General features: G+C 38.1%; 1 protein-coding gene across 2 annotated transcripts in view; it reads right to left on the bottom strand.

Moving 5' to 3' along the window:
* kiaa0586 (KIAA0586 ortholog) overlaps positions 1 to 17,407 on the bottom strand; it is a 514,968-nt gene that overhangs the window by 464,543 nt on the left and 33,018 nt on the right. For both annotated transcript variants that reach the window (XM_073039936.1, XM_073039935.1), the window contains exons 4-8: positions 17,263 to 17,329; positions 11,876 to 12,053; positions 7,307 to 7,543; positions 3,834 to 4,038; positions 1,353 to 1,520 (exon numbers count right to left, since the gene is read on the bottom strand). In XM_073039936.1, the coding sequence (XP_072896037.1) occupies positions 1,353 to 1,520; positions 3,834 to 4,038; positions 7,307 to 7,543; positions 11,876 to 12,053; positions 17,263 to 17,329 (855 nt within the window). The remainder of the gene's footprint in view (positions 1 to 1,352; positions 1,521 to 3,833; positions 4,039 to 7,306; positions 7,544 to 11,875; positions 12,054 to 17,262; positions 17,330 to 17,407) is intronic.

Raw genomic sequence — 17,407 nt, 5'->3', positions numbered from 1 at the left:
AACAATTCACTCATCCAGGCTGCTGTCCCTACATGCTACAAATCAGTGACCAAAGTACTCTACACCTTCAGAACTAAACGTCTGCTGCCCAGTAACACTGACATCAATCAACATGAAATGCTTTGAATGGCTAGCAATAGCACGTATCAAAAATTCCATTACTGCCATGTTGGACACTCGCCAATATGCCTACTGACAGAACCGCTCTATGACAGATATCTCTGCCATAGCGTCTATCATGCACCTGGCCCTAACACACCGAGAAAACAAGGACATTTAATTCAGAATGCTGTTTCTAGATGTCAGTTCGGCTTTCGACATTGTTCACCAAGGTCAGCCCAGCGCATCTATGGATGTGAATTTCCCTTTATTCAGGACATTTACAGCAAGCAGGTGCGTAAACTCCTACTCCTTGGTCTAAATACACCACTGTCCAACCGGGTGTTGGACTTCCTAACTAACAGACCTCAGACAGTCAAGATGCACAACTGTTCCTCCCTCCCAATCATCCTCAACACAGGTGCCCCCCCCCCCCAGGGCAGTGAGCTGAGCCCACTGCTGTAAACTCTGCTCACACATGACTGCACAGTCGAACACCTGAGTAATCACGATGACACAACAGCGGTGGGGCTCATCACCAACAAAAATAAGACACTACAAAGAGGAAGTGGAAGAGTTCAAGACCTGGTGCCAAGCAAATAATCTCTTCCTTTATGTCAACATGACAAATGAGATGGTTCTTGACTTCAGGAGTACTCACACCAATCATACCTCTTTTATCATCGGCAGAACAGCAGTGGAAACTGCAAACCATTTCATACTCCTGGGAGTGCACATCTCACACAATCACATGGCACAATCATGAAAAGTCACCAATGCCTCTACTTTCTGAGGAGTCTGAAGAGAGACAGACGACACACATCGAAACTCATGACTTTCTACAGATGTACAATATAGAGCATCCTAACATGCTGCATCACTGTATGGTACAGAAACTGCACTACGGTGGATAATTAAAACTGTCCAACACACCACTGGTACCAGCCTACTCGCCTTTCAAGGACATGTATACAGAAAGGTCCCAGAAAAAGGACCAGTAAAATCATGAAAGATCCTATCCAACCTGCTCATGGACTTATTGCCCCACGCCCATTAGGGAGAAGGCTATGTAGCATCCACATCAGGACTACTAGACTCAAAAACAGTTTATGTTATATATCTGTCCTTCAATGCCATCAAACAATATTACTTCTTGGACTTGTCCCATCCACAAAAATGTAATTTGATACTACCAAAATTATGTTTTAAACTTAATCAGACATTGTTTTTTACAATAATTCTTTCACTATTACCTTGTCCAGCTGTGGAAATATTTGCATTTGCTTTGGATTTTTGAACAGCAGACTTCTTCTTCTGTTGAACCTGAACATCCTTAGACATTGGCACAGGGGCAGACTTGCGAGGCGCTGGGGTCTGTAGTGAGTTCCCCATGCCAAATGCACCAGGACGACTCTGATAAGCTGAAATTAAATGCAGAATTTAAGTGCTTATTTACTTTAATTCTTCTTCAAAACTATAAATGTGTTAGCCCAAGAAAATAATGCCTTGAATTTCATAACAGCAATATTAATTGTATTTGATTGACTGCTTAACACGTCTGTCTGCAATTAGGGCATGAGTTTCCAGTCACTTGCTATTTCAATCCTGCATCAACTCTTTCACCTCATTGTTCTTGCTTTTATAAAGTACAATATCATTGCTCTGAAATATTCCAAAAAAATAGTGTATTCCAAACTTTGGGGATTCAAAGATTTAATGTATATCCATGGTTTTAATCTTCTAGATGATGCTTACTCCTTACATTGCATTATCAATATAGCAAGTTATAACTCATATATAACAGAGAATTTCATGGAGTGAAGTTGATTGGCAACTTTTAAATATGACTATTAAAAGTGGCATTATGATTCTGCAAACAACCAAAATCCTTTCATTCCTGCATTATTAAACATTATAACCATCATTATTTGGAATTTTTAAAAATGCTCAGATAATTTTTGCATAGCTTCCATTTTCACAATTACAAGTTACCACTAGTTTATAATAGATAGTCACCCAGAACAGACATGTAGCCAATGGATTTCAAAGCATCAAGAAAAAATTTTACAAGAATGCAAATCTTCCATTTAAGAAATTTCAATATTGATGCAATATTGATCAGTATATAAATAGAAGAGATGTGGCTGCACAAGAGAAAGATTAGCCAAAATTTTCCCTGAATTGCAGGACTTCAGTAATGGTGAGAAAAAGGATAGGTTATTTATTTTGCCTGGTGTGAAGGAGGATGCGAAGTGATCTGATAGAAGTAAATTAAACTATAAGAGGCAAAGATGGGATCAACATTCAGAATCTTTTTCTTTCTCCTCATGATACAGGCATCAAAAACTAGACAGCATAACTTTAAGATGAAGGGAAGGAACTTTAAAAGGGGCGTGAGAGAGTGTTTGACATCTGCAGCACGCTGCCAGCAGGGGTAGTGGAATCACACAATTGCTATGTTTCAGAGGCATATAGACAGACAATTAAACAGGCAAGGTATAGAAGGATACATACCATTTCAAACAAATGAGATTAGTATAGATGTGGCAAAAAGTTGGCATGAGCCTGTTTCTGTGCTGTACAACTCATGACTAAGACTAAAAGTCTTCCTATGAAACATGACCAAGAGCTATCCATTCAGCATATGACACCATTAACCAGGATTCTGGCTGATTTTCTTCTGGCTGATTTCTGGCTGATTAGCATTTATCTTGATTCCCTTAGAATTCAGAAATCTGTTGATCTTTGTTTTAAATTAACTCAATTATTCAGCCACAGTCCTGCATGATAATAAATCCCAAAAATTGCCATTGTTACCACTTTCAGGCAATAATGGACCTGAACCAGATCCCACCAGCACCCAACTGTTTACTATATATGTCCTACCCCTGCTTTCCTTACACCTCGCATTTATTGGGAATAAATTACATCAATCAATGAATGTTCTGCCATTAATATTTGACTGATTTGAAATCAAGTTAAATTTAAGTCAAATCAAGTCATTATGAAATTCTGTGATTTTTGCTGGTGAATTGAAATCAGATTCTGTGGTTTTATTTGACAAAGCCATATATCAAAACAGAAAGCTCTAAGCCATAAATCCTTAAATCATGACATAAATTCATCACTCATCTAGCCTAGTAAAACCCAAATCTCCTACAGTTCCCAAACTTGCTCAGTTCCTCAAAAGTCACACCGGGGGAATCAGCCTGCAAAATTGCAGGTACAGGAACAGTTACAAGGGACCACATATAGAGCAATTTATGTAGCATTTGAATAACTTGTTTTCTTTTTTTTTTAAATTTATTATAAAGTAGTAAGATTTTTTAAAGTTGTTTCATCAATTCAGAAAGGTCAGGGTCATTGAAAAAGTAATTGGAGGTCTTGTTTAGTTAGGCAGCCAGATAAGCCTTTGGGGATGTAGCTTAGCTAGCTAAACTGTTTTCTATTTTGTGGATGTGGTCTTCACCTGGAAGTTCAACTTTTGGAAGAAACTAAAACTTAATATAATAGTCACACCCAAATGAATCATAATAAAACATCATCATCTTGATAATGACTATTATAACAATAAGCAACATTAGTTATTTTAATATAAAGTTTCCTATTAATGACCCTTTAACAAACAGTCAGCTAAATTTCAAAATCACTGAGATTCCAAGCCATTTCAACAATACTGAAATAGATAAAGAAGCAATTGTTCCATATCACATTGAATTGTTTGCTCTTCTCACCTTGTGTTGCTGTAGGGATGTCAGAAGGCACATCGCGGAGTGATATGTAATTTATGTTGTTGCTGGGCAACTTCTGGAGTCCTTGATTCAGTGTCTGTGCTTTAGAACATGTTTCTAAACATCGCAACAATGTATCAGAATGTGCTGGAACTGCACCATCTGGGTGAATGTGGCTTGTTGTAAATGCTGAGGTAAACATTCGTGACTGAAAGACAGGAAAAAATTAGAACCAGTAATAGTCACTGTGCAATGATTCTTTTAACTGAGCAATATATTATACCAGTTTTGCTGCCCTAACTGCCAGAGCTGGGGTGTTAACATTATAATGCAAAACTCTCCAAAAAAACTCAACATTCCAATGTCAAAGCTCTCACATCCATCAAGTTTGCATCCTCAATCTTAGTCAGTGAACCTGTATTGCAACAGATGACGCAATAGCCACTACTCTACATACCGTCCTTACACATCTAGAGAAGAAGGATGCTTATGTGAGAATACTGTTCCTGGACTGCAGTTCAGCATTCAACACCATAGTTCCATCCAGGCTTGAAAAGAAGCTCAGAGACCTCGGCCTTGACCCTGCCTTGTGCAGCTGGATCCTGGACTTCCTGTTAGATCGTCAGCGGGTTGAAGAGTGGGTTCCCTCACCTCCAACCCTCTGACTCTCAATACAGGAGCCCCTCTGGGCTGTGTACGGAGTCCCCTGCTTTACTCCCTGTATACCATGCCTGGTTCACCACCGACAGCTCCAATCTCCTAATTAAATTTGCCGACAACACTATATTGATTGGCCTTATCTCAAACAATAAAGAGATGGCTTACAGGGAAGAAGTCATCCCTCTGACACAGTGGTGTCAAGAAAACAATCTCTTCCTCAATGTTGCAAAAACAAAGCTGCTGGTAGAGGATTACAGGAGGAATGGAGACGGGCTAACCCCTACTGACATCAATGGGCTTGGGGTTGAGAGGGTAAACAGCTTTAAGTTCCTCAGCATCCACGCCATCAGCTGTGTGGTGAAAAAGACACAACAGCACCTCTTTCACCTCAGATGGTTGAGGAACTTTGGTATGGGTCCTCAAATCCTAAGAACTTTCTGGTTGCATGAACTGACTGGCTGCATCACTGCCTGGTATGGGAAATGTACTTCCCTTAATCACAGGACTCCACATTGAGTGGTACAGACAGCCCAGCGTATCTGTAGTTGTGAACTTCCCATGATTCAGGACATTTACAAGGACAGGTGTGTAAAAAGGACCCTTAGGATCATTGGGGACCCGAGTCACCCCAACCACAATCTATTCCAGCTGCTACTATCCGGGAAGCGGTACTGCAGCATAAAAGCCAGAACCAACAGGCTCTGGAACAGCTTCTTCCACCAGGCCATCAGACTGATGAACTCACGCTGATTTGAGTGGACTCTATATTACATTAACTGTTCTTTTTATTATAAATTACTATGACTGCACATTGCACATTTAGATGGAGATGTAATGTAAAGATTTTTACTCATGTATATGAAGGATGTAAGAAATAAAGTCAATTCAATTCAATACAGTGAACAGGGCAAATTTGACATAACTCTACATTATTAGAAACACAAATTATCAAATGAAATCTGTTAATGCAATCACAACATAGATTTCACTTGAATTCAAAAAGCAGCTTGCAGCTATATTACTCAGAGAGGTTTTTAACTTATGTGTACATATATTTAAAATAATATTAATACCCAGTTGGTCTGGGGACAAAGCCTCACCGGTTGTTAAAGCCATTCAAGGGTGAAGCCTGCCATTTTCACTGAAAAGTGATTTGATCTACTGAGATTTGGACCCATTAGGAGTGTGTGTTTGCAGGTACATAGGTCAAAACCATGGGCTTCACAGAATGTGCAACACAGCAACTTTGGTATTTCTCTTTGAGCTCTGGTTTTCTCTCAGACCCCAAAAGTTTTGCGTGCTGACAGGTTAATTGGCTACTGTAAAATTCTCCCAACAGACAGCACCTGAGGTTAGGATTGCATCCAAGAGTCTGATGCTATAAGGTAGTGACTCTACTAGCTGCATCATGGTGCCACCGGAAATCAAGGAATAGCATTGCAGGTCTGTATCAAACCTGGCTCACTGGCATCTGGTCACTGAAACTCATCAACAGTTCAGGGATCACCACTGACCAGAAATTCAGCTGGACTAGCTTCAGCATTTATACGACATGATCGAAAGTAGGTTATCCTATACCTCTCAGCACCCATAAGCCTTTCCACCACCTACAGTAAAATAGCAATAATCTAGTATCCAATTGCTCATTCATTTGTATGCTAAGCCCTTGTTATCCATATATGTACTCTGATAAAAAAATTTACTTTGAACTTTGAACTATTTGTGGATCTGAATATCAACAAGGTCGATCACATTTTACTAGGAGTGTGAGCCAACTATGCAGCTGAAACCTAGGTCGAGCAAGGCCAAAACAAGCTGACCTTACCCCAAGGACTCTGGGCTTAGCCCTCACTCCCAGTAACACAAGCTAATTTATCAACCCCACACCACACCCTCATCCACAATGCTTTAGTTTCCCACATTCCCGCTAAACTCTCGGGGGCTCAGTTTTCCAATCCCTTTAAATTCACTGGATACAAATCACTATACAACAAAGTAAAATTTAAACTGGAAAATTCAAATATAAATTAGAAGAATAACATCTTATACACCATTTGAGTGGCTTAATGGCATGAATAATGAATTCTCCAATTTTGGGTAACCCACACACTCCGGTGTTCTCTTTTCACACAAACTTACCCACCCACCTAGCTTTCTCGATCCTTTGTTCCCCTCTCCCATCTGTCTTCTCCCTCCATTCCACTGAACTATCAATTAACTACCTTCACCTATCAGTATCTATCCCATCCACCCCTCCACTTACTGCTATATACTGGCAATCTTTCCTCTTTCCACTTGGTCCTGACACAGGGTGTTGGCTCTAAGTGTCAACTTACACCTTTTGCCTCAACAGATGCTGCAACTCACGAGTCTGATGCCATACTCTCCACTTGTCTGGATGAATGCAGCTCTAATTTCAAGAAGCTCAACAACACCCAAGAAAAAAATTATACATTTAAGTGGCAGCTCATTAACCACCCTAAATTTCACTCACATCTCTAGTGACACTGAGTAATATGCAGTATACAAAATGCACAACAATAACACATCCAGGTTACTGCAACCCTTACCTCTCAAATCAGGACAATAACCATATTGGAATACCTGCAGTTTCCATTCAAATCAAACATTTTTCTTATTTTGAAATATATGACCAGTGTTACTGGGTTCAAATCCTATATCTTTCTGCACAATACCACAGGAGTACATTCACCAAAATAGTTTTAAAGTAGCAGCTCACCATCACCTTCTCAAGATTAATAAATGCTCTCCTTGCTGTCAATGCCCAGATCATGGAAAATGAATTTAAAAAATACCTGAAGTTCTAGCTGATGTTCTTGAATTTTTTCCAGATGGCTCAGTCGTTGATTTAAAAGCATGCTTAACTGTGCCTCCAGTTCTCTGATTCTTTCTGTATGCTTCTTGGACTTTGGATCCTGAATTGAAGCCTTTGCTTGCTCTTCAGCAATCTGTTTTACTTGCTGATCCATTTCCTGGAGTTTAGTCACCAACTCATTCACAGTAGCAATCTTAGCTCCAAGGTCACTCTGAGCCTATATTTAATAAATTTCAAGTAACTACAAAGATCTAACAAAATTCTGAAAAATTTAATTGTGCAGATCAAACAAACCATGATATTCAATATTATATCAAATGATGGACTCATGACATCAGTATTTGGTTAAGTTTGAGGTTTGTACTTTATTTTTAGGATTGGGATTCATGATGAAAGTCTGCATTTGGAAACATTCCTAACTCCACTAAGGTGATGCTATTGAGTCCAAGTCTTCAGTTACTGCAATCAGCATAGTAAGTGAATGACCAATATGAGATTTCAAGCAAACCTCAGAATTCATTCACATTATTTTTAATCAGAGAGGAGGAAGAAGAATCTACCTTAACAAGGTTGGAATCTTTGCCAGTACAGTGCAGTATAAAATAAATCCAAGTTTTCCAGCTCCTTGTCATGTTTTGGGAGCAGCAAACTTTTAGAAGGGTCTGAATGGAGACACTGGTCTCTGAGAAACAGATGTGTGACAGCAAGGAGTCAACAAGTCTAGCCATCTGGAGTACTTATTTATCCAAAGAGCTTGCCTGCACAATAACTTCCTAAAATAGAGACATCTTATGGATGAATTTTATCCTCAAGAGCTTTTGGGAATATTGATAGTAGCAGTTGTTTGTTTATACATGACATACAGTAGGTATGGATTGTGTATGGCTCCTTTCAACATAAGGAAGCAGGTGCTGGGAAGTTTAAAAACTTACTTATTCATTTGAAAATGAGCTATAATTTTTTTTACATTTTAATAGTTAAATTCAGGTGATACAAGTAACAGTTCCTTAATTTGGTGGTGTGAGTCTTAAGGCTCTTGTACCTTCTTCCTGATGGTAGCAGTGAGAAGAGAGTGTGTCTCTGATAATGGATGCTACCTTCCTGTGACAGCGTTTCAAATAGATGTGCTCAGTGGTTGGAAAGGCATTTCCCATGATGGACTGGACTGTATCCACTACTTGTTGTAGGATTTTTCATTCAAGGCGATTGGGGTTTCCTATACCGACTGGGCTGTATTGCAGCTAGTCAATATACTCTGCACTACAGATCTAAAATAGTTGATCAGATAAGGGAAATATTTCACCTTAAAAATGCCCTTCACCATCTACAGAATAAATAAATTCAGGACAAGAACTCCAGTCAGCATACAGTTATACAATAAGACACTACGTCAGCAAGGGTAAACGGGTCATTCACCAGTAGAAATATTGACAACTGGACCACTGATATACAAACTGCTCTCAAGGAAGTGCAACAGCCAATTAACTGGACTTGTGTCTCATCAGATCATTGGAGCGGTGAGCCGTAGGAGAGTTCTGAATATATAAAATGAAATTCCAATGAGCTAGCACTCTCGAGACTTGATTGGGGCAGACTAACAGATTTCTCCCACTACTTAATTATTATCCCAACACACTTTGTTAAGACGTTACACAGTAACATAATAAATTTTTCATATGCACCATTACTGATGAATCAGATGCTGAATTGTTGGGATTTTCAAAAACTAAGATGACACATTATTTTCAGATTGGAGGTTGTGATCAGTGCGGTGTGCTGCATCCCCTTAAATCAGTGGTCCCCAACCACTGGGCTGTGCTACCAGGCCGCCAGGAAACAATATGATTTGGCGGTATGAAGCGATATGATGAGTCAGCTGCCAAGGCCCAGTGGTTGGGGACCACTGCCTTAAATGATGTAATTTGGTAAGTGGTTAAACCAAAGCTGGGCAGACATAGTGAATGCAGGGCCCTGGTGGGTGTTGCAGAGAAGAGAAACCTGGGTACAAGTACATTGTCCTCTGAAAGTGGTAATATAATTAGACAGGGCGGTGAAGAATGTGCATGGCTCTCATGCCTTCAATAGTCAGGACAGTAAGTACAAGACTTGGGACGTCATGTTACAGACATATAAAGTGTTTGTAAGATTGCATTTTGAGTACTGTGAGCAGGTCTAATAGCCATATAGGAATAATGTTATTAAACTAGAGAAGGTAGAAAATGTAAGGATGATGCTAGGAATGTAGGGTTTAAAATAAAAAGAGGGACAGGATAGGGTGGGACAGTTTTCTTTGGAATGAGAGGGTGAGCAGTGACTTTATAGAGGTTTACAAAATCAGGATGGTCAGTCTTTTTCCAAGGGTAGGGAAGTCAAACACTAGAGAGCATAAGTTTCAGCTGAGAGGGGAAAGAGTTAAAAAGGTGTTGAGGGACGAATTTTCCAGAGATCGTAGAGGTAAGTGGAATGAGCTGCAAAAGGATGTCATTGAGGTGGGTACAATTACAACAGTTAAAAGGCATTTACACAAACACAAGTTCAAATTTCGTTTACAAGTGTAGAAAGCGAATTATAGATTACTGTTATATTTAAGGATAGTCTAATTTTAAAAGGCAGTGTGAGTTTTATTTGCATGAATGATCATGCTTCCTCTAACACAGCTGCATTCATATCAACTAAGTAAGCTATCTTAAAGTAAATAAAATTTCTCTCCTCAAAAGCCATCATCCATTGTTTATCCATATGTCACATTTCATCTAAACCTAATCATACAACTAATACATTCTCAAATGGTTAAAAAAATTCTTTTTCTAGCTAATGACCTGACAAGTCACACCTTTCTGACCCCTTCACAAATTAGGATGAGGGACTCTCTCCATTTTTTTGTACTTGGGAGTTCTTTTTATACATTTTGTTTTTCTTTTTTTAATGTTTCCTCAACAAATCAAGCTTGCTTAGAATTCCCTGTGAACTTAAAGTTACATCTTTCTCACTTAATACATTTCGTGCCAATTCCAGGTACACAACATCAAAACCAATTATTTGCTGTTACCACAAAGTTACTGATATTGAATTTTCTTACCTTCCCTGGTAATTAGTATTGTAAACCATAGCTTTTCTCTATTCCTTTCAAAACTATAGTGTATGTTCATAACATCACTTTATAAAAATCCACCATTGACTTCTCTTTCTTTTCAACTCAATTACTCAAAGATTTGAAATTTACCAAAGAAAACAATTCTTCAAACCCAAAAGTGTTCTAATTGTTTAAGGTGATTAAACTGCCCAAAGCTTAGAATTTCTCTGCCAAGTTATTTTATAATTGTTCACTCCATTCTTTAGACAGATCTTATTGCTCCCCATACGTTGGATAGATAACACCTGTCAATGCCATTCTATAATCATCTGCTACAGTTAAGAAAAGCAGCTTGAGCTAGTGAAAATACAAAAACTCAGTATTTTTGGGATTATTGATAAGGATCAAGTTCTACCACTTAATCTCAGCAGAATTATTCACTAGAGTCACTATGCAATTAAACCTTACTTATTAAGGATAAAGCATTTAGCAAAAAAAAACTAATGTCCAGCAAGACAAGAATTTTATCAGAAATGTTGTCAGCTAACTTTCATCATATTGTATATTTAATGATTCAGTTTGAACATGAATCATGAAAATTACATTAAGAACTCAACTAGCTACTGTCCTTTCCTACCAGCATCCACCTTCTTCAGCCATTTGCTACATCCACCTATCACCTCCCAGCTTCTTACATCATTCCTTGTCTTGCCCATTCCTCACATCATTCCCAGTCTCCACCATTCCTCATCTAATGGTACACAGAGCTTAGAAAAATAGAGGGCTATGGGTAACCCTGGGTAACTTCTAAGGTAAGGGCATGTTCAACACAGCTTTGTGGGCCAAAGGGACTGTATTGTGCTGTAGGTTTACTATGTTTCTATGTTTCATAAGCCGATCATCTCTCTCACCTATCACCTGCCCAGCTCTTGCGCCACCCCTTTCCTCCATCTTGTTATATTGGCTATTTTCCCTCTTTCTCCCCAGACCAGTCTATTGGCCTGACCTGAAATGTCATCTGTCCATTTCCCTCCACAGATACTGCCTGTCACGCTGAGTTCCTTCAGCATTTTGTGTGTTGCTCCAGATTTCCAGCATTTGCAGCCTCTTGAGAACTCAATTATGATTCTATATGCAAATCAACCTACTCCTGGGTTATGATTAAAATCAGTAGCCAATTTGTTTCTTTATTTCTATGAAAATAGCAATATTAAAAACCTTACAATAACTTTTGCAAAAACATTCTAAAGCTCATATTTGCTAAACATTGGAATTTACCATTGCTGAAATAATAACGTACAAAGTTGCCATTATACCCTGGGGTCTCGGCCTGAAATATCGACTGTACTCTTTACCATAGATGCTACCTGGCCTGCTGAGTTCCTCCAGCATTTTGTGTGTGCTGCTTGGATTTCCAGCATCTGCAGATTTTCTCCTATTTACCATTATAAATGTATCATGTAAAGATTCACCAACCTTAATCAGAGGGGCAGTTGCAGCAATGGCTGCTGCAGTGGCAGCTGCTGTCGTAATGGAATTGGAGTTACAGTTGTTCTCTCTAGCACCCTGTATAAATGACTTCTTGTCTTCAAAAGAAGGCTTCCGCAGAAACTGTACTTTAACATTTTTTCCTTTGGGGTTACTCTGCAGTTTTCTGTGTAAATGAGGGAAAACAGAAACAACTTTGACATATAACCATTTACTTTTTAAGTCTAATGTTATATCTATTTATAATGTCTACTTTATGGTGAGTGCAGGAGAGATAAATGATGGAAATGTTTCTGCAGTATTTTTAAGCATTATATTTACATAGATCTGCTGCATATTAATACAAAACTAGCTGAAGTTACTTTAAAACAGCAACACGCATTACTTACCAAAAGAGATACCACTGTCTTTTCTAACAAGCAAATGCAAAAGAAATGGAAGTTGATGGTTGCAGTCTGTACAGCATGATTACTAATAATGTCAAGGAGAGATCTCATTGAAATCTATCAGATACTGAAAGGCCTGAGTGGATGCAGAGGGTGCTTCCATAAGTAGGAGAGCCTAGGATGTGAGAGCACAGCCCAAGAATAAAGGCATGTCCTTTTAAAACTAAGATGAGGAATTGCTTCAGATATAGGGTGGTGACATTGTGGAATTTGTTTCTGCAGAGTGCTGCAGAGGTCAAGTCATTGGGTGCATTTCTGGTTCTTGATTGGTAAGGGGTTTAAGGATTATGAGGTAAAGGCAGAAGAATAGGATTGAAAAAAGAAATCAGGCACAGTTGAATGGCAGAGCCAAATAGTCTAATTCTGCTCCTATATCTAACGGACAAGCAGGAGTATTAATAGCTAAATCTGAGATAATTAGCATAGATTTGGAATTAAGATCAATAATGCACAAATTCCACTTGCGGGATTTCAACACTGAAGCAAATAATTTAAGATCAGCTGAAAAAGGTCTTATTAAGGAAAAAATATCTATTGCAGAAGTTTTGTTTAAAGAATTATTTTAACTTGTAGCATCCATTGTAGACTAGGCAAGCTTCAAAATTTTATTCTACAAGTTTTAAAGGTAAATTGATGTGACGATGCAAATCACTAATCGGCAGTTTATTAATATGCTTCACAAGTTGCAATTATCAATTATAGATTATATGTTTTAGCAACTGAAGGTCAAAATGCCCAGATTTCTAGGATTGAGTGAAATCTATGAATTCAATTTCTTTTAAGAAAATTAAAATCTTCCAATTATATGGATTAATTGATTTTAATCAGTTATTCAACCACAGTAGTGGCATACTCTATTACAGCTTTATAATTTTCCAAAACTGAAATTTTATAACATAATTTCCGACACTTCCAAAAATCTTTTGTTTTTCATTACCATTTCAACTGAGGAAACATGACAACTTTATTTAGATTTACAGCATAGTAATAGGCCCTTCTGATCCAATGAGCCTGTGCCATTTAAGTGTACACAGGTGACCAATTAACCTAACCTATGCATTTTTGGAATATGGGAAGAAACTGGAGCATCCTGAGGAAACTCACATGGTCATGGGGAGAAGTACAAACTCCGTACAGACAACGGCAGAATCAAACCAGAATCGCTAATGCTGTAAAGCATTACTCGAACCATCATGTTTCCATGCATCCATATACCACCCTAAAAACTAAAATCATGAATAAAACTACAGTTTAAAAATTTGATATAGTTTACTCAAAATTTAAATTTCAAGGTTTACTGCATGAGATGATTTGATAGCTGGATCATGGAATTTTTTAAGAAAGTATTTTTTTTAATTTAGTATCAGAATAGTAATGAATGTACCTGAATGGCAGTGGAATCTTGAAGGCCAATTTGCTCATTCCTGCTCCTATTCTAGTTAAGTATCATTTAGGCAACAACTATAATTAATTTGTGCCACTGCATCGTTTCCACATAACATATTTCATTTTGTGTAATAAATTGTCAATCTGACATTAACAGAGACCAACTGTACAAATGCTTTTGCCTTTATCTAAGCATTGCTTTATTCATTAATAGATGGTAAGACACCTCTTTAGGTTAAAACATTGAATGAAAGGATATTGCTCTAAGAAGCTGCATTATTACACACTTAGCTTTTTCACAATGCACCAACACTGGACTTCTCAGTTGCAGGAAATATACATCTAGAATCAATGCTGTTAAACTCTTTAAGAATTACATTTCTAAGAGATCACCTAAATAAGACTATCAGCTTCTCAACCAAATGAACACAAGAATCATTGAAAGAACACAGTTTATCAATCAAGTAGCATAAATGATATTTAAATTTATTACAAAGAATCCAAAAAGTGCTTCAAAGAGAATCAAAAGAAATAATGTGAGCAAAACAGAAATTCTGCAATGTGTTTTAATTTTTAAATATTAATTTTACTAAAAAAAAGATTCATGCTTGTCAAATTAAATCCAATATCTCCAAGCCTACCTGGCATAACCTCCACTCTCTAATTTTTCCAACATTCTACAAAGATAATGCCTTATAGTACTTTCAGAATCACTCTTCCAATCCATTACAGAAAATACATTTTAGCTCCTCCCCTCTTAGTACCCATGATCCCCAATTATCGATGCCAGAGAAGTAACAATTTACTTGCACTCCTTTCAGTTAGTACACTATATCCACTATTCATAATATTGTCTTCTGCACACTGGGAAGTACTGTACAAGCACAGATAGGGTGACTGCTGTTGTTACTGTGATCAAAATCACTGGAACATATGCCAAAATGTGTTGATTGTGTCCAGGACCAACGACCCCACCCATCTATCTGACTGGGAATGGACCTTGCCACTGAGCTAGGCTTTTATTTACAAATAAAGATTAGCTTTGTAGGTCCCATGTGCAAGTCCCTACCTACTCTTGTATTCAGTGTTTGCATCATAACTTTTTGTGTCTGTATATTAGCTTCTTGTGAATTTTGCGAGGAGTCACCCTGCTCCAATTGCAGCTCAAAGCCTGTCAGTTATTATTTGGATTAATTAATTGGATTATTTGGATAGTATTCTCTTTTGTTGTGTCCCTCCAAAAATGGACCATTTTGCAATTTAGTTCGTTATGCCTATGTAGAGAGTAAAGATTAGTTTTATTTGTCACATGTACATTGAAGCATCCGGTGAAATGCTTCATTTGTGTCAATGACCAACATAGCCTGCAAGTGCTTCTGGTGCCGACATAGTGTACCCACAACTTACTGACTCTAACCCATATGAATTTGAAATGTGGGTGGAAACCGGAGCACCAGAAGGAAACCCATGGTCATGTCAAGAATGTGCAACGTTCTTCCTGACATCATGGATTGTAGGGGTATGGAGGCTATAGTCCCGGTGCAGGTTGATGGAAGGAGGCATTTAAATGGTTTCAGCATGGACTAGATGGGCCGAAGGGCCAGTTTCGGCCTGTTTCTGGCATGTACTTTTCTAGGACTCTGTCAGTGGGAAGTGAACCTGAGTCATGGGACCTAATCAAGAATCTATCAACATTTTCTTTAAATATACCCAATATCTTGGCCTGCACATTTGGGATAACAGATTCACATAACAGTGAGATGTGTCGCTTGTGTCAGGGATGTGCTGGGGAAACCTGCAAGTCTCATCGTACGTTACAACATAACATGGTGACAACTTACTAATCCTATCCCGTACGAAACTGGAGCACCCAGAAGAAACCCACATTGTCACATGGAGAATGTGGTACTATGGTGGCATAATGGTTAGTGCAACACTACGACAGCACAGGGCCTCGGTTTTCAGAGTTCAGTTCCAGTGCTGTCTGTAAGGAGTTTGTACGTTCTCTCCTTGACTGCCTGGGTTTCCTCCCACAGTCCAAAGATGTACTATTTTGTAGGTTAATTAGTCTTTGTAAATTGTCCCATGATTAGGTTAAATAGGTGGGTTACTGGGTAGAAGTCTGCACTCTATCTAGAAATTAATGTGATATGTATTATTAGATTATTTATATATTTCTTATTGTAATTTATAGTTTGATTTTTATGGGGAGAAGGCCGGGAACTGGGGTTGAGGAAGGAAAAAAAGGATCAGTCATGATTGAATGGCAGAGCAGATTCGATGGGCCAGGTGGCCTAATTCTGTTCCTGTGTCTTATGGCCTTATGGAGAAGCACTGAAGGAATCTTTAATCAGCAGGCATTCTTGTGATGACACTCATGTTAGAATAGTACATTACATTTTATACCTTTAAGATCAAATGTAACAAGTAACTGATACAATGTAAATTCAATGATTACAATGACATCGTTTACTTCAATATTTTGGGTTGACAATGCTTCCTTTGAACTACATATCGACAGTGGAAGAAACCTCTAATGTTCAAACACCCATGCTGGAACAAACCTATTGACAAAAAACAGCTGAAGACACAGCCAGACACCTGAGTACACAATACATCAGCTATTGATTGGAACTATAGCTGTGACCATGTTTGATTTGCTAAGTGACAACATCAGTCTGGTTTGCCAGCTTGAACTCAAGTCATGATGGTGCAAATAACTTAGCCCATGTTGCCTGGTTTGATGCAGGGCCAACGATCATAACCTCCCATTGTCTTAATGTTTGGTTGATGCATATGCAAACATCTCATGGTCACCATTTTGCAAACCATCTGTCTTAGTCTGTGGGCAACCTGTGCTCCACCGACAATGCAAAGACATACTTTTAACTTCAATCTACTGCTTGCACTTTACAATCCACATTAAGAAATGACGCTGTGGTTCTTGTTTAAATTAATTGCTGCCAATATTCACGCAACTCAAGAATACTCCCTAACAACTGCTTTGCAGAACACTTCCATTGTCAGAGGCATCATCTTTCAGAGGAGATATTAAACTAAGACCTTTAACTGCTCTATTACATAGATGTTTCAGAATCCACAGCACTACTCCAAGTAAGGGCATGATGCTCTGGTGATATTTATTCCTTAAATCATCAACCAAACAAAATAAAATTATCCAGATATTGTTGCTCAGCGAGCTTGCTATGCACAAATTAACAGCACCATTTCTCATGGATAAATTTTAAAGTAGTTAGAAAATTATTTAGAACATTGAGAGCCTCAAAAATCTTAGCTAATGCAAGTTTTTGCATCAATGGAGATGAACTTTGAATCAATTAGGACACTAGTTTAAAGTATGCCTACTGGCATACTGAGGTAGCACATTAAAAGCAATTAAATTTTAAGAAACAACTCTTACACTGTTCACAGAAATTACATTATTGAACAGGAATTTAACTAAAGATATAACCAGTCTATGTTGCTTCTTTCACCCTAAAAAAAATTGGATGGGCTGTTAAAAATGACCATTTTGTAACTTACCGCTGAACAATAGCTTTCACTGCTTCATTTTGTCCTCCAGTGTAGTGGGAGATCAAAATATCATTTCCTGAAAGGTATACAAATTCATTTAATACCTTTTGCAACTACCACAGCAAATAGCAAAAAAAAATTATTCTTCAACATA

Source organism: Hemitrygon akajei, chromosome 3 (genome assembly GCF_048418815.1).
Source record: "Hemitrygon akajei chromosome 3, sHemAka1.3, whole genome shotgun sequence".
Taxonomy (NCBI): Eukaryota; Metazoa; Chordata; class Chondrichthyes; order Myliobatiformes; family Dasyatidae; genus Hemitrygon; species Hemitrygon akajei.
This window is presented reverse-complemented; position numbering and strand designations above follow the sequence as displayed.